General features: G+C 39.0%; 2 protein-coding genes across 4 annotated transcripts in view; one reads left to right on the top strand and one right to left on the bottom strand.

Moving 5' to 3' along the window:
- Window positions 1-1,826: 1,826 nt before the first annotated feature.
- LOC111243722 (uncharacterized) lies at window positions 1,827-8,548 on the top strand. 2 transcript variants are annotated; one of them, XR_002670587.2, is made up of 3 exons: window positions 1,827-1,996; window positions 3,424-5,683; window positions 8,426-8,548. XR_002670587.2 is itself a non-coding variant. In XM_022789708.2 (2 exons), the coding sequence occupies exons 1-2, from the start codon at window positions 1,868-1,870 to the stop codon at window positions 5,533-5,535; spliced, it is 2,241 nt and encodes a 746-aa protein (XP_022645443.2). In that variant the 5' UTR covers window positions 1,865-1,867; the 3' UTR covers window positions 5,536-5,781. The 2 variants fall into 2 exon arrangements, 1 of the variants encoding a protein (XP_022645443.2); XM_022789708.2 differs by lacking the exon at window positions 8,426-8,548 and having other exon boundaries at window positions 1,865-1,996; window positions 3,424-5,781.
- Window positions 8,549-9,353: 805 nt separating this feature from the next.
- The window catches only part of LOC111243723 (uncharacterized), a 38,021-nt gene continuing 29,445 nt past the window's right edge, over window positions 9,354-17,929 (bottom strand). The window contains exons 3-5 of one of the 2 annotated variants that reach the window (XM_086981482.1): window positions 12,346-12,524; window positions 11,312-11,396; window positions 9,354-10,289 (exon numbers count right to left, since the gene is read on the bottom strand). In XM_086981482.1, the coding sequence (XP_086837608.1) occupies window positions 11,343-11,396; window positions 12,346-12,524 (233 nt within the window). In that variant the 3' untranslated portion in view covers window positions 9,354-10,289; window positions 11,312-11,342. The remainder of the gene's footprint in view (window positions 10,290-11,311; window positions 11,397-12,345; window positions 12,525-17,929) is intronic. The other variant, XM_086981483.1, reaches the window with a different exon arrangement.

Genomic DNA, 17,929 nt, shown 5'->3' with positions numbered 1-17,929 from the left:
GATGAGAATATATTTAAATGTATATATTAACTATATATTTAAATAAGAAGCCTTTCTACGCTATCAACGCAGCTAGGTGTGACCGAGGGCATCCGACGTGGGTTTAGGTCTAGTATTTCTGAAAGTAGCATAGCACTCGATAAGCGGCATGCGTTCAGGCCCGTCATGGCTAAGGTCTGGATTACAAAACTATATATAGTTTTCTAGCAAAGAGCCAGCAAACAAATCTGAGTGAGGAACCTAATCGGAGCCAACATCGATCCAATAGGCCTAGTTCGTTTATAACATACTGAATATATTATACATACCTGGCCGTGTATAAATCGCAATGAGTACGCATTCTACGATATCACTCGTACGGGCAACCAAAATCAGATACGTCTAAGAAGAAAACGAAGCTGCATAGATGAACATAATAAGGTTTTCTCGCAGTCTAAATGTTAAGCACCCGTCTTTATGTATTCTTTTCGTTTGTCAGCGTGGCCAGAGCAGCATCTCGAATATCGTGCGCGCGACATTTAATTTTTGCACCTTGTTTTATAGAATGTATTTAACAGGAGTAGCGTTCTTGCTCAAAGGATAAGTATTGTCAAATGTATGAAACTCGTCTCTGCAGGATCGAGGTAACGATTTCTTTTTCTGCATATTCGTGGAACGATATAGATTTAGTTTTGAAATAGTTATACAGAAGAATTTTTTCTAAGTATTTTCGTCAGTCAATAAAAATAGGGATTAAAATTATTGAACGTTGAAGATCTGCAGGATAAAAGAAGCGGCTGAAATAGAAGCGGAATTGATAATTTTCGTAATGCACAAAAAAATAATTTAAGGGGCGCAAAGCACACACACTGTTTGACAAGTAAAAAAGTTCTGTCTAAATATGCTTCACTGTACATGAATTAGTCGCTATAGGTATATCCCAAAAAATCTTCTCTATCTACGTTTTGCTCAGAAATCCAACTAGAAATAAACTGCACAATTATGAAGTTCGTATCTCATGATTAGTCTATTAGGTGTTTAGATAAGTATCTGCAAATAGAACTTGATTCAATGCGTGCACTATCAGGGCGTTCGTGTACATCTTCCTCATGCGTTAGCGAAGCTCGAATCATATGGCAGTCTTCCGTAGGAAAATAATTGTGTCGGGAGTCTGTAAAGTTTCTTACAGAAAAAATTTATATTGTAAGGAATCTAGACGTGAGTCATATGTATTTGAACCTAACATACTTCTAAAACGAGTAATTAGATGTAACAAAAAAAATGCTTAATGATCTGCTTCACCTATCAGTCCACTAAGAGTTTATATGCGAATGCACGATGCCGATGTACGCAGGCCCACGAAGTGGCGGCCGTCGTCGTTTAAGGCGTCAGATCGTTGTTAAGTTTCTCGTCCGGGTTTTAATCGGTTAGAAGCTGTTTCGTACAATGCGCCCTATTAATTACACAGTTACCAATAGAATCGTAAGAGTGGCGTAATCTCAACGTCGAAGAATGTCAACACCAAATACCTACAAATGATTGAATAGCCAGTAGACGGTATTTAATCTAAAATATTGTTATCACCTTTGAACAATGAAATTGGTTTTTCTAGAGCTTTGTTCTGCATGTATGTATTATCAAACGGACAAACGCAGAGTCCAATAATTATAATTAAACTATGACACAATCCCGAATTAGTTCATCATACCAATATGCACGAACGTAGTGTTGTTATTTAACCTTGTGATCGATGAAATGACGGATTTACTAGCTTGATATTGTTTTTCCTTATTTGTCATTGGTTTTTTTCCTGTAATTCATGCCGAGAGAGAAAGAGTAAAGAACTTGAAGATACATGTATTACCCGACATACAGAAACGAAAGGCATATGCAAGGAAGATTGCGGGGCACGCCCAGACGTCAAGTACCGCGTGACTTCTACGATTTCATCACTGATGCCATATCATGTATCGTTAATTTATTAGCTCCGGCAAACTACTGGGCGAATAATAGTCGGGTACGTACGCTGCCACCACAAGAGTTATCGTCAATTATCTCGTTACTCTTCGCTTGATGATTTGCACCACACACAAACTTCGGTAGGGCATTTTGTGACGGCCAAATTTCAACAAACTGAAGTAAAATGACCAGACATTCGATTGAGATCGATTTCTGTCACAATCGAGTAGCCGAACTCAAGCCTAATGTAAAAAACAGTATTGCTGTTATTAGATTTATATTAAACGAGACAGTAAAACAACCTGTTCTAGTTAAATACTCAACGTTTAGATAAAGAATATGTATAAGACTTAGTTTTTCTCAAACAAAATTTCTAACTTTTCACCCTTCACCACGCCACCGCTTCCTTTTGTTTTTATTCCGCCCCTTTTTTTGCCCCCCTTTTTAAAAAAGGAATATCATTTCTTAATAGACTAATCTATTAAAGCACTGCCTACCAATTATTTTAAGGGTAGCTATTATTAATAACGTCAGAGTGTGTCTCTGAATCAACTGCATTTTGAGAAGCAATCCGCAGTACTTTATTGGTGCCAAAATAGCACTTTCTGGGTTTTGTAAAAAAAAAAAGTGATAAAAGATTTTAAAAAATGAAGGAGTGACAACACTGAGCATCAGGACCAGGAAAAACTAAAATAGTGCTATGCCTTTTTGAGACGCCTTGTGACGCAAGGGTAAAGTAACCCGAATTAAGTACAATACGCACATTATAGGATCAGATTCAAGCTATTTTACCTTGGTAGGCCTATTTCAAATCTAATCTACTAGTTCGATGTTGTGATATTTTGTATAGTCTTGATGAACGAACCGAAGGAAGTAAGCAGACCAAAAAACTACGCCTTCAAGTGTTGACTGCTTCTGATAAATGATTTATCAAATCTGGGCATTATATACGCGACCATTAGCATTTAGTGATTGCACAAACGAAAGCTGATAATAGGCTTATTTAGAAACTGATTTGACAATCTAACCGTTTTGGGGCATGAGAAACCATATGGTCGCCATCGTTGTTTTGTTTAGATTTGCCGCGGAGTTTCCTATAGCGGCAGCATATTTGACGCGTCACTATATATCGTTTCACACAATCATTGGTTCTATTGTTCTTATATAGATAGTGACACGAATCTCAACATAAAAATACTACTTTTCATGTAATACTGGGTTATTAACACCCAGTCGGACAAATAATCAACGACGCCAACTTTTGGAAAAAGCCACGTCGTCTCTTATTAATCATAGCAAACCTGAATGAGTTTGCGGTATAGATACATCAATTTACACCGAATGTACACTTTCTATTTAGGTAGGCCTACGGTCTTATTCTCATGGTTAGTCGTCGATCTCACACACATGAAAGAATCCAGAGGATATATATTTGCAATCGACGTGTGTTCTCAATTTGCTAACTATTCCCGTATGAATTTTTAGGTGTTGATTATTCAAGAGCTATTGAGAAGGCTGGGCATAGAAGATGTGTCAAGTTTAGTCACGAAAGACGAGCGAGATCAGGTAGTTGATCAAATCAGATATCGGTTTGGTCCTGAGAAAAACCCACACGGTGTATTTTTCAACTTAGCATTCGGTAGAATCACGCTCACCTTTCGAAAACTATGGACGCTGCATGCAGATTATGTCTTGCCTTCACAAGGACAGACTACGACTCGTAATCACCAAACAGTCAGCACATTACAACATGAACTTCAAGACGAACTTCAAAATCTAGTTTTAGATTATTTACAAGGTTCAAAAAAGCGGCCGATTCAACTTCAACCTCAAATTGGGTGCGATGATTATGTACTTCGTATTTGGTTTGGACATGGAGATGAGATTATATTGGCAAGAGATCTGTCGAGAACGGTACAATTTGATTGGGCAAAGGGTCTCCCAGCTGGCTACGAGTTATATAATTATCGTGTGGACAAAAGCATCAGTCTTAAAAAGATTGCCATTATACCAATGTCAAACTGTGGACATTGCATTCTTTCAAGCGAAAAACAAGATCAGATCGTACGACTTGATGTTATGTGGGAATTGCCGCCAGAGGGCGTGTTGCAGCTGGTACCTGAAGCACAAATTGAAGCAACATCATTGATACCGGTTGATAGAGAGCTTGTGGTAAGAGAACCCCCATTGAGTGATGGATTGCTAATAAGTAATCTGGAACTTAAAACTGAAACACTTCAGCCGCAAGAAACATTGAGAGAACCCAAAAAGTCAGCGAAGCCAGACCTCGCATTCACGGGTAAGATGTTATACTCTGAGGTGGAAAAACTGCCGAAGTTATCAGAAACAGTGAATAAAAAATGTGCAGTCGTGGCATCAAAACAACTATCTGCTGGACCTTTGTTAAACATCTCTTCCAGATCAGGAAAACAATTATTAAAAGGATCAAAAACAGTCTCTAAGAAACCAGCGACTAAGGAATTGCAGGAGACGTCTGAAAAGTTTCTGATAACAAAATCCTCTTATGATGGCAAAGTACAAACACCGAAAGGATCACAGCCGGCGTCCGAACAGATTTTATCAACAGGACTTCACAGAAACAAAAGATCAGCAGGATTAGAATCCGAACCACCCTCGTCACCGACGAAAGAATACTCTCCGAAATTATCCCCAAAATCATCAAAGCTATCTATGAAGCATGTTACGTCCTTTATCAGCGTGCTCTTGAAAACATCGGTATTGAAAGCACTATCCAGGCAAGCCGTTACTAAACAGCCTTCAGGTAGGGCAATTACAAAAACAGCGTTAAATATACAACCTACAAAGCCGATCATGGTAACGCCCGATGAGCCACCTAATATGCAATCATCGTTAGTGGAAGGGTCCCTTAAAGAACCATTATTAAGAACGGTACCAGCCCAAGCAGCTAATGAGATGAAGTCATTAAAAGGGACACCCGATGCAAAACAGGGACAGCCAGAAATCAGTGACATCAAACCGATAACGAGTCGACTAGAGGCAATACCTGAAAAAAAGGATGTTGTTCAGCGACCTGGGCCATCTTTTGTAACAAACCCACCAGTAGCAATAGTTAAAGGTTTAAAAGCACCACGTAAGCCGGCACATAAGTCGTTGGCAGACGCATCTAATGAGGCAAAGCCTATTTTGAAAGCGAAAGACAAGAAGCCAGCGCCGTTACGGCAAATAAAGGGAAAACCTGTCAAAATACCATCGCCAATAACTGGGAAACACAAAAAAGCTGCAATACCGTCCCGCAAAGCGAAAGTTCCCACACAACCAGCGATCGTTAAACACGCAGTAGCTGAAGCAAAGAAGTTACCTCAAGAGGACAAATGTAAGGTGAAATCTCCACCACCGGCAAAGGCATTGAAGCCACGCGCACCCAAGGTACCAAAACCATATGTCGATATTAAAGATTTAAAATCTTCCTCGGAAGATGACGAGGACAGGTCAGTAGCAGGGACTCCAATCAAAACCTCTACACGATTTCTAGACGAAGATTCCTCAGTGCCGACATCAAAGGACGCTCACTCGGAAGCATCGGATCCGGTTCTTGAAGACCTAACGCCGCTCTAATCTATAACCGAACTGTCAACGGATACGTTTTAAATGTTTTCGATTTTATGATGTTCCTCGTTATAATTGAACCGAGCACAAAATTTGGTGCAGTGGTCTTAAAATCGCGCGAATTGGTTTCAGGGACATCGACTTAAAAAAAATTTGGGTAAGCTTCAAATCTTCATTGCCTGTTAGTACTTTCGGTCATACCCCTTTGCTGTACCCATACCCCCTTTGATGTATATGACAATAATAACAATCACATTGTACCTATCAAACGGCCTATTCGTCTCTGGAAGCGTATTATTGCTGATAACGCCCGGTCAAAAACACTCACTTTGGTTGTATTATTTAATATCTATGAAATGCTTCGGCACAATCCATAGAAAGATCTTTTACACATGTGAGTTCTGATAGATATATATATATATATATATATATATATATATATATATCTACATAGCGTTTGCACAAGTGCCGATAGCTAGAAGTGGTTCAGTTTCCTTGGTTCTGCACATCGTCATCATTAGCGTTACAGCCGATCAGTCCAAGATATTCGCAGCTTTTGTTGCAGTTCTTATTGTTATGGATGCCATCGGCTTTTCATCGCGCAGCATCGTCTGGGCAGAGGCTATTGCACGTTTCAGGGTTTTTTGCTATTGCCGAGTATGCCCCTGCTGTTACTGTCGCTCATGATATTCGCAGCAGAACACCACTAATGCCACCGGTACAGGGGCACCGCAACGCGATTATATTGCTGCTCTTACCGAATGACACCTGAGGCGCGGTAATTTTATCTTTATTATAAACGCACGTTAGCCACCGTTATTAGCTGTTATTCTTGTTACTACGGTCAGCTAGGTTGTGTCATCGGAATATCGCCAAAACCTTCTTCGTTTCCGTGTTCTGCGAAAACGTACGCTAATGCTGTCACCGTTGAGTAGAATAGCAATTTGTTTATGATAGCGTAGGCTAAATATTGGTAAAGCTGAAAGTTGCACTAGATACAACTGTGAAGCTACTATAGGATCCTTAGGTGTTACTTGTTCTGAAGGTAGTGTTAATTAGTTCGCGTCCGGTATCATTTGGATTTCCGAGTTCGAAGCCTTCGACTTCAAGCCAAATACGATTTTGGAGGATCGCGTACTTTTTTCCTGGCTAGTTCTTTCATTTCTATTATATATACAAGAGACGACATACCGATGTCGATTTAGAACAAAGATTAACCAATATTGTGTTAAAATCATAAAACGACTTCGTTTACTGTTCCAGAATAATAAAGCGCTAAATTAAATGGTTCCATTTAGTCGCTGACAGAGTAAAGTTCTAGGCTTGATAAAATTCGGGCTAGAGCTTCCAACAAGGCTATTGAGTCTTAGGTCATGGATCGAGCTAGTAGTAACTCAAGCTTGCCAATTTCTCTAGTTAGGAAACTCGGTTATAGTTCATGATGTACTATGAAAAAACCGACGGGACCCGTAGATGTGCCTGAATATCAATGCAGCTTAGTAGTACTAAGACATCATATTGATTTAGCAAATGGGGATGATCGGATAGGTCAAGATGAGTTAATTACATACAAATCAAGCTGTGATATGCAAGCCATCATCAGATCCGCAACTGAGCGCCTTCCTAGAAATACGCAATTCCCACCAGACGTTTATTTGTCAACAACACCATTCTGACTATAGATAAGAGATCATTATGTGAAGTGAGCACCCAAACGACAGTAATTACCCTACGGCGAAATCCACTTGCCTGAAAATAGATCTGTAATTAGTGATAATTACATGTTAAAATTGTTTCCGTGGTTCATTGAATAAGTTTTAATAATTATATACCAAGCAGCTCGTTAATTCTCTCTTTAGTGCCACAGTACATGCCAAGTAATGTTAGAATCAGGTCAGTTTGTTTAGGTCTTAGGCCAGGCTTACGGGTTCTGTGCTGGGCTCTGAAGCAATTCCTAAGAGCGGTACACGACGTAATATTAAAAGTATGCGCACTTTAATGCCTTTTCTTACTGTTGAATGATAGAACTAAAAACAAGAAAAAGCTGTTAGATTTTCCCTAAATCTCGAGGGTGAAACTTGGCCTTTCATTTGTTGGTTTCTAATTATAATACTGAGTCACCTGTCACTTTTTTAAAGTACCTGTAGACTAAATCACTAGAAGCAGTGAACGATAAATGACGGTGGACATAGTGAAATTATTTGGCGGTCAGGAAGACAAACACTGAACAAAGCAAGAGACTGAGTTAGCTAGGATCCTATACTGGTATCAATATATGGTAAATACTTATACAGGTTCCTGTGAGTTGCATGTACTCTTGCATACAGCATGATATGTGTGTTTGCTAGTTTCCAAGTAGTCATCTTTAGTACAGTGTCGTACATTGATATGTAATAAAATAAAAAATGCTCCCGGTTTTTTTACATTGCTGCACATACGTATGGGTTGTCCTGTAATAATAACTAGCATTTTAACCAGTTACTAGTAAAACGGAACATAGCTTATTGTCATGTATACAGTACGAGCCGTGAGCTAAATGTTATTACTATTATATATTATACATAGAAAATACTATATAAAAAAAAAAGTAGCTGATTTCAGATTGCCTCCATACTGGGTGGATCAACTGTATCGCGCAGTGTTAGACGAAGATGAATGAGAAATTACGGTCGATGTAACTGACGTTGTAGGTGGAAGGTATTAGAACTGTTAATTAGACAATGATAGAGGTTCGGTGCTAAGGGACGACTTCATATGACGTAATACCCCCATACATCGAGGGTTGTTCCTTATCGTAGCGTGACCATTGTGTTTTGCAGAATTACCTTTCCGACTCATATGCTCGAAGTTATTTAAAAAAGTAATCCCTTATAATAGTATATAATATTTAAATTTCCAGGCGAGGCCAAGTGAAAAAATCGATACTTACCAGCTCAAACGCATTGCCTACTTGCAGCAAGTACATGAAGGCTGTGATAGCCGCAGATCGACTCGATGAGCTCGATTACACCGTCCCACTAATACGATTCGATCTTGATATTGAATAAAAGCAAAAGTTCTTATGATCCTTTTTTAAAATCAAGAATTTAAACGGTTCATAAGCTAAAGGTTCATAGCCTAGTAGGAATGTATCAAGAAAAGGCTGATACATTTTTTTATATTATTCAATTCATTGCCTCATTTGATAATTATTAATATAATATTCTACGAACAGCTTCTATTTTCCCATTAGTATTATATCTATATTTGAGAAATGTAGAATTAATTATGCCTATTGAAAACCTGTCACAGCGGTCGCAACAATATGCCTATCTTGCCGGCTTGCTATTTTGGCCTTAATTATTGTGGACGCGCTTACAAAGTGCAAGCGGTGAGTTTTCAGTATAATCGTATTATCACTATCTAGCGTAACTTCAGCAGTTCAATAATCTGCTTCAGTAAAAGGAAGTAGAAGCAAGTTGAAAAGGTGCCGTTTTTTAGTGCGAACCAGCCCTTCGTAGTTTTACCGGAAGCCGGCTTGTCCTTAAGACCTGTTCGCAACAAGGCAACTTTGTTCAGGTCTATATCGGCCTGGGCCGAAACTCATGTCAGAGGAGCCTGAAAGCTAGGTGTCCCTTGGGTGTAGCACGCGATGGAGCAAATAGAGCTGGTATGAATGAACCAATATCTGATTCAAAAGTAAATTGTTAGGAAGGACTCAGTTAGCATAGTTACGTCGACATATAAAATGTTACCAAAGAGACATTCTACTGCAAGACCTACTCGTCGCGTAACGAAAGTTTTGAGACAAGGACAACAGCGACATGTTATAGAAAGAGTTCAATATGTTTTGCAGCAGGTATTTGGATAAACTTCTTGAAATTTTTATTACGCAGTAGCGTATCGGGAGATACGTTGTTCGGCGATTATAACAGTGATCCTAGTTTTGGACGTACATTGCGGTACGTATAGCAAATATGGCCGGAGTCGACTGTCATACCTGAACTTTATCAAAGAAGACCTATTGTAAGCAAAATACATATGATAGCGCTAGAAGTGATTGAACTTTGAGAACCTGAAAAGCTGTCCTCAAAGGGAAAGGACTTTGTTTCTCAGCGAATGGAACTCATTGGTGTTAGTGTTCGGGGCAACATCTTTAGAACCGGTTAACTGGTAGATTGATATCAGCTTGGATCATACACCTAATTCCTGTCATTGTCGCAAATACGTCCCGTAAAGAAGCATACGATTTTTCATCAAAAGCTTGGGGTAATTTTGAGGTTCATTTTTAAACAATTCGCTTTTTTACAATCTTAGGGATATTCTCTTCTTCGTGAACAGAGTAACGCAAAAGCATTTGGTACGTGTCACCCAAGTAACGCAAGTGATCGATGCAGGTCACTGGGTTTGTCTGCATAATGTTTTTTCGCATTTCCAAAGCGTAAATGATTGCGACTTGAATGACTGAACTATCGAGTCATTTACGCAGTTACGCACGTAAAGATCTTCTTATTTGATTGTTTCTTTACATTTTCCATCCTCAAATTTAGTCTATCGCTGACAGTTAGAAGGTTAAATATCGGTTATCATGTCGAGACTGAACTGCGGAGGTCGTAACAGGGTTTTCTGACGTAGATAGTGTGCGGTAGCGACCATTCTATACGCTAAGGAGACCATTTCTTCTGGCGGAAAATCAGCAAGAAGTTCAGGAAAAAAATTATTCGCACCCTTTCCATCACGATGCTATGATCCAGTGTCACCAATCAGTAGTCCTGTGAAGGTCTCTGAAAATAAACGATAAGCACACCATGATTCTACTCAGCCTCGGCTTACCCATGAGTACATGCAATGTGCTAATATGCTTTGAGAACTTCGTGAAAACTATCTGTATCATCTTTACACAGTTTTGGCTCTTCAAAGAATGTTCTTTTTTTATAATAATATGCTATCTCTCTTTAATCTCGTATGTTATACTATGAAAAACTGCCATATGAAATAAAAGCCTATAGGCAGCCAGTTCTAAAACAACCGCGTTAAATATAGACCCCTTGCGTTGTTATATGACTTGTTAAGAAGAGAACATGGCTATAAGAAATTCGCCAATGTGTCGCAAAAAGCTTGAGCTGAAGTTAGCTGTTACGACTACCCCAGCTAGTAAGAAACTTGAGGGAACCGAAAGCTACGGCTATCGGAGCACAGGTAACAAAACGTGGACCTAATTAAAAAAAAGAAAAAAAAAACCTATTTTTGCCTTTTACTAAGGGAGTTACAGCCAGAGCTTGATCCGCTCGAGGGCAACGTTACGGCGAAAAAGGTCCAACAGCTTAAGAACAGGGATAAACGACGAAAAAACTATGACGGAACAGACTAGTAGAAGTCGGCTTGATCCTTAAAAGAAACAAAATGATAAGCCAAAGCATATATGCATCGGATATGTTGTAAGATTGTTGTCTGAGCTTTCGTCGAGGAAAACCACATGACAAGAATGTGTAGACGATCTAAATCGGTGGTATATATATCCAATTATATTATAATGTTGTGATGATTAATGCGTGATAATTCCATTCAGCTATATCGAAGCAAACATAACAAAACATGTCAGCTGTATGACATCGTTTGATAAAATATGGTACCACTGCTAAAAAGGCTTAAAAAGCAATATTTAAAAGTAAAGTGTATCGTAGGTATAAACGTACGTCGAAGGCCTCTTATTTGGTGTCGATCGAACGTCTGTGTCTATGAGACTCACAGGTGAATTTTACATTTGACTTAACGAGTATGATAATGTCAATTAAAAAAAAAAAACCTGTATTGATTTCGTTTCTTGAGTTTACTGCTCATGGTCCTTGGCGTTGCTCTGATTGAAAGGAAAGAGAGGTAATGACGATTTCCTGTCAAAATATCATAGCAAAAGCTATTTAGACTATGATGTTTATCTTTAGTACGTCCGTGCGTAGTTTTGCCTATAGTTTGTCATCGTCTGGGTTAGGTATTACTATTACAACTATTTATAATTTCAAGCATTTTAAAGCATTAAAGTCATTGCTATGAGATCATTTTGGCTAAATACATGATGAAAACCCTGTATTGAATATCTTGTTGTTTATCAATTGTCTATTCGTCGTGTAGGTTTCTTCCATCGAGAACTCATTATCGCCCTTCTCAGACAATAATCTGGGTCTATCTTTGCCGCTTTTCATCGTACTACCTAATAAACCGGCTGTGTTTCGGCGCTTTCGGGGTTTTTCATCCGAAGTGAGCCCAAATTTTGTAGATAAATAAAGATATGAACAGGAAGTTAGCACAAAGCGATTATACGGGAAGATGTGTGAGCCTAGAATCTACTTTACTAGCGCAGGTTTTACTAAACCATATAAGAACATCTATTTTTTAATACCTAAATGCTATACACTTTAATCGATGTCACTTTCCTATCGCTTCTTCATTGCTGGCAAGCGGATCATCCAGTTTCAGTCCTTCAGGGTGTCGACACACAAATAAGTGATATCTCTAGCCATACCACATTGCCTCGCAACTGTGCTAATGTCTCGCGATCATTCAACATATGAAGCGTCCATGCAGAGAGTTCTCAAGGAGCGATTTGATCAGTTCAGTCAGGTTTCAGATAGGGCCCATAGATAATCTGTGTATTGTCAGACGGCGCCGTACACGTCTCCGGGTCTAGTTGACTTTATGAAGAAGGCAGCCCCATTGACAGCAGCCGTCAATGGTAATGGTATCAAGAACAAAATTTGGAATCAAACAAAGCAGATCACTACTTCGAGACTAAACAATATCACGTACATAAGTTGGACCTAGGTAAAGCCATTTGACTTTTACCTTTCCTCCGCCGTCTCTTTCTATCATTATGACCATCGTTATCTTCCAGATATCGATAGCATCGATTGAAATTCCGTTGATAGCCGATCCCCATCCGGACTCCCATTGAACCAGCTCTAGCGGTAGGCACTCGTTGAAGATTCCATAGGTCTCTTCGTTAATGTTCCACTTGTCGCTAACTGCAGTTAACGCTCCCCATAGTAACAGCAATAGTGAAAAGTGGTTCCATTAAAAACGAGCAGTTAATTAGTGCATATCAATTCTTGTGAAGTTAAGTTGCTTAACATTAATTAAGTTGTTTTTAATGAAAAGATCGGAGACGAGAAAACAATGGATCTACAGAAAAGGAGTGCGTATATATATATGCTCGCACAATTAATGAGATAGTAAAAGATGAGGCAAAAACAGATAAATGGATTTCGCTAAGAAAAAGGCAGAGACGAGCGTTGAACGTTAGAAAATAAACGTAGCTTAAATCTATGTCTATGATCTTCATTTTCAGATATATTGTGAGAACGAATAAATTGAATTCTATATCATGAATTGGAAAATGCCTTTTTATGGTACAGGTGATGGTACCAAAATTTCAGTTTGGCGCATCCGATGCATAGTAATAGCGCGGAGTTAAAAAATTTCGCAGAGGTGTATTATTGATTGAACTTCAACCACAGCACCCACTTGCCTCAGTGAATTCAAAATGCACGACGCCGTTTCAGAATTTCCTCGTTAGGAATTATTGAAGTACATCAGGTCGTCATAAAGTAGTTCCAGGTAAATATCTATTCAAAAAGCAACGAGCAGCTATAATAATGCGATTTTTGCCGCCCACATATTTTTGGAGACTGCGCATCATGATCGTAGTTCTATAGAAAAAAGTTAGCAGATATGTATTTGCCACCTCTGAGCATAACATAAGTGCCAGTTCATTGCAAAAAGAAAGATTCATTGACGGAGTCAGGTCTTTTGTGCAGCAAAAAAAACTACGATTTAACTATATAGACAGAATCAAAGTCGGCTAGAAGATGGCTGATGGCTTACTAGAGTTTTAAATACGGTGAAGCACATAATATACATGTAGTTTCCGAGCTTTGTAAGGTACTTGATAAATTTAGATTAGATACGAATTTTTCTTGTATATATAATAGCTTGGTAGCTAAGAAATTTGCGAATAATACGTGATGCTACTGTATAAACAAGGAGTTATCAATTAAACGGTATCGGGCTTCATGATGAACATCATCGAAGTAGATTGCCATGTATTTTAGTATTTCTCTTTCTTGTTTGACTGTGTTTCGTTGAATCTAGCGCATAGTGAAGACAAGCCAAATCACGTAACGATTTGTTAATAACACACCAATATATGCCGACGACCCCACCAACCGTTTACACTCAAATATTAACAAGTGCCGCTTGTTTTTGATGGAACACGTCGGCTAACCGCTTCCCTTTTTCAGCAAATACAAACTCCACTTAGGGAAGTGACTAAAATATATAAATGAATCTGTGTTTAATTCTCTAGCAACAGCGGTGTATCATAACGATGCTGCTACATGCAGTAACATCTCAGACATTTCCTATGCCTGTTCCGAAGTTAGCATAGTATGTTGAAGTGCATACTCTTGGTTGCTTCGCTACACGTTAAGACAATGACCTGGTTCTTATTTCGTATACTGAAGAAGATTTAAGAAAGACCAGAGGGAGCATATTACTACAGAGCATTAAAATTATACGTTTCTGACGGCCCCACAAGCTATCATATTCAAGCCATGCAGTAACTCGACCTATGGACCTTTCACGATCTTGGAACCTCTGTTCATTGGTACCTAGTGAACGCTTGAGCGGTTTATTTTTACTAGTCAGCGACTCAAAAATGCCGTTTGTAGATCAAATTTGAGAAAGCTCTAGGTCTCAGTTTTACCTAGTACGAAACTCAAATTATAGGTGTAAAACATGGCAGGTAGCTTTTATCTCTAACTTTACAGACCGATCCGTTTAAATTTGGATTGTTTTTTGCGCGCGGCTTGACAAATGCGTTCGTCTAGAACCGGTATTACATGTCCGTTCTGAAAAAGATGAAAACAAACTGGTATGTATACATGATAGAAAAGACAACAACAAAGCTAACCTACGACTCTGCCTCCTCGCCTTGGGCGAAGTACCTTCGGTAACTTCATATCGACAATGCACGACATAGCAAACGAGCATGTTACTGAAACTCGAACGTGGTACAGTCGAACATCCACAACAGACAAGAAACAGAACCATTTTCGATAAGGTTGTTAAACGGGAATTTTCAGCTGGGTTTGGCTATCATCTTATGGATCCTTTACGAGTAGCTCGTGTATTTGTCGTGTGTCTTAGACATCGGACATATACCCTTTGGAATCCTTGTCGCACCGACAGAGAAATCAAACACAGAAATAGTCTCTGAATTGCTCGCTGTGTAAGCTTGTGTAATTTCCAGAAAAAAGGACACAACCAATGCTTATGGCTTGAGTGTGGCGCCCGGCGAAAGGGACGTCATATGTCACAGTACTTTTTTCGGAAAAGGAAAACCGTAATCGAGGAAATTTATTTTCGTGTCCGTGAGATTATGCCAAAACGTGGTAAACGTTATATATCTTTCAGTAGACCATATTAGCCGCTTAATGCAAGGTTGACTATCTCAGAATCTAAGTAGATTTTCAAATAAGCATATGGCCACCGAGCAACCTAGGTTCAAACCCATTAAATTACTATGTATGGGATATCATTAGGCTCAACGTGGTGCGGCTTCAAACATTCATAACTTCTGAATGGAACAAACGTACACGTTTACGTTGTAGTTAAACTTAGAAATATCCTTCATAATTGTTGGCATGCATAGAGCTGAAGTTCTCTATTCTGAAGTCTACGTTTTACGTCCGATATCGCCATAGGGTTTCCATCAGACCACTGGCGCCCTAGCACGAAACAAAATGTGTCTATGCCCGTTTCGAAGCCTGACCACAACATACTTCTAAAGCTAAATTTCTAGAAACTTTGAATGGTTGTCCTCTAAAAACGTGGGTTTATTTTATTCTCAGCTAATATCTTTCAGTGACTTAATTTTAATAATCACATTGGATACAAGTTTATCCTTGTAGGGGCCACAGCTTGGATATATTTTCCAACGGATCAATACTATCTAATCTATGTGTCGCTCATTAGTACTTAAAATTATTATTAAAATTTGCAAATTTCATTAAGAATAGTATTTTAAAATATGAGTAATTTCCATTTTTTTTAATCTTTTTTACAAGGTTTTAGTAAAATTCTAGCAACCTATTGGTTTATTACATATTCGTCGTCGCTGTCCACGATATTCTCGCATCTTTAGATCAATTTATTTATTACGTCTCGTCAGAAATGTTCAGCTCTGGTGTTGAAAAATTTGCCGATCCCGGCTTCAAAATTTTCTTCACTGTATAATGTAGAGCTATGGAGTTTTAACGGAAACGAAGATAATCTTCAACGAAGCGATGTTTGGAGAGTATTGCCTCTTTTACAGCTTTCATCCTGTGTGGCCTGATACTATCGTGGAGGAGGATGACGTTGCTTCGTCTATCGGGTCTGTTCTCTGTTGGATAGCTTCATTCGCTAGACGAAGCTAAGCCATACACAGATCTTGGTTGGTCCTTTTTTCATCTCAAGCATTTGCTGTATAGAACCCATCTGGTTCAAGCAAACGCAAAAAATCACCTACTTGAGATGGAGACCAGGCTTTTCTCAGGTTAAACTTATCTGCCGATGTTACCCATTCCTTTCTCTGTTTCTTCATCGGTCATAATTCTATGTAGAAACCTGTAATTTGGCTGTATAGAGAGATGTTAAAGTACAATAAAAAATCGTATTTCTTTGTGCGCTTTACCCAGTAGATAGCGCGCCCTTTTTTGCATTTTCGTTTTTGACAAAATGGATACATCACAATAGTTTCCTTCCTCGGCTAGCTGACGTATTTTTCTGCCATTTGAGGTTCTCATTAACCTCGAACAGGTCGACTGAGTTGGGATGCACCCTCCCAATCCAAAGTTCTATTTTTAAACTTCGGAAACTCCTTGGAGCAGTCTCTCCATTTTGATAGATCTCACTGTACATGGTACAAATACCCAGATTGTTTCAGCAGTTTTTTTCTTCGGTAAAAAACAACAGGGTGCAGGTTATGAAAAGGCACTTCTTTGGAGTGCACTCCATCTTTGGTGTCTGAAATTGACGTAACAGTGCGTTCATAGCAGAATAAATTTACAAATTTCAGAGAAGAAAGAACTCTTTGGAATGGTACATATCAGTCAAGTTCATTTACTCACCTTTTTCAGGTAACGTTCTAGACACAACCTGGCACGTCAAGCTTTACCTGCTGTCCTATACATTACATATGACGGCTTTTTTTATTAAGTTCATGGAACTCCTATACCCTGTGTAGGCGATGATAAAAACCGCCTGCTGCACAGCGTATCACTCCACATCTGTTAGATAGGAGAACTCTTGATCTTGTCTATGATGGTTCCGTTTGATGCAGTTCGGGATTGATCTTATTTTACCAGGCGTTCTTGAAGTGCTGGGGTTGCTGATAGACTGAACTGGCAATGGAGGTGAACAGTAACATCGTCCCTAGGAAGTAGACAAATTTGTTTCGGGTTGTCTAGTAGAATCGCACGGCTTTTTCGGGGAACGAGGCCCTTGTTCGGTGTTCAAATCCTCGAAATTCTCCACTGTGAGATCAACCCACATTAAACTATCCCCGCACACGGTAAACTTCGAAGTCGTAAGCGGCTAACAGGAACGATCGGTAACTAGGTGTTGAAGACGAAGCTACCAAGATCCTCCTGAGTCTTTCTGTAATATGCTGAACGTAACTTTGGTAGCAGAGCAGCAACCTTTATTATTAACATATAACAGCTTTTTGCCATAAAGACAGCATATCACGAATCATAACTGTGCCACTTCATTTCAGTTTCATTGCCTCGGTTTTAGTTATGTTGATAGATGAGTTTAATTCGAGACGGCAAAATGTAACCTTGTTAGGGTCTGCTGCAGATGGAAGCGACGGCTTTCGGCAATAACTAAATCGTCTCTGGAGAGGACAACCTTCATCTTATTGGAAAAATTCCTAAGTTACCAGTCTGGGCCACACCTGCAGTCTGAGAGGACTTTAGCACCTTTAAGACTCCATCATCTGCTGTAATCCTATTCCCTTAAAGTATCGCTGCTATCAGGTTAAGCACGTTTGCGGGTGTTGATGAAGGTATTTAAAGCTAAGTTCGTTTGGGCGAAGTGAGAACAGCTTCGAAGCCTACAAACATTTCGTAGGTATACTGCCAAAAGCTACTTAAATATCTGAATATGAATCAAATTGTATTTATTAGCCTTTGCCGACAATCATCGAAAACTTTATAAAAAAAGAAAATTATAAATACTGGTCAGTAACATGGTATTTCAATATTAGGGTATTTATAGAACCATTTGAAACAATTTCTATCATATGGGTTCTTCCTAAGTTTGCAGAATCCATTTGAGAAATTTGCCAAATGTTCTAAAGATGGTACTGGAGAGGCATTATATCTAT

The sequence above is a fragment of the Varroa destructor genome, unplaced genomic scaffold (assembly GCF_002443255.2).
Source record: "Varroa destructor unplaced genomic scaffold, Vdes_3.0 BEIS01000002.1, whole genome shotgun sequence".
In the NCBI taxonomy this organism is placed as follows: domain Eukaryota; kingdom Metazoa; phylum Arthropoda; class Arachnida; order Mesostigmata; family Varroidae; genus Varroa; species Varroa destructor.
Note: the sequence above shows the minus strand (reverse complement) of the source record. Positions and strands in the feature narration are given on the sequence as shown.

What these genes read in the sequence shown, in the direction of transcription:
- LOC111243722 (XM_022789708.2), top strand. Translation starts at nt 1,868, where the DNA reads ATGCAAGGAAGATTGCGGGGCACGCCCAGACGTCAAGTACCGCGTGAC. An exon ending in ACTGGGCGAATAATAGTCGG is followed by an intron (nt 1,997 to 3,423) that starts GTACGTACGCTG and finishes ATGAATTTTTAG; the next exon opens with GTGTTGATTATTCAAGAGCT.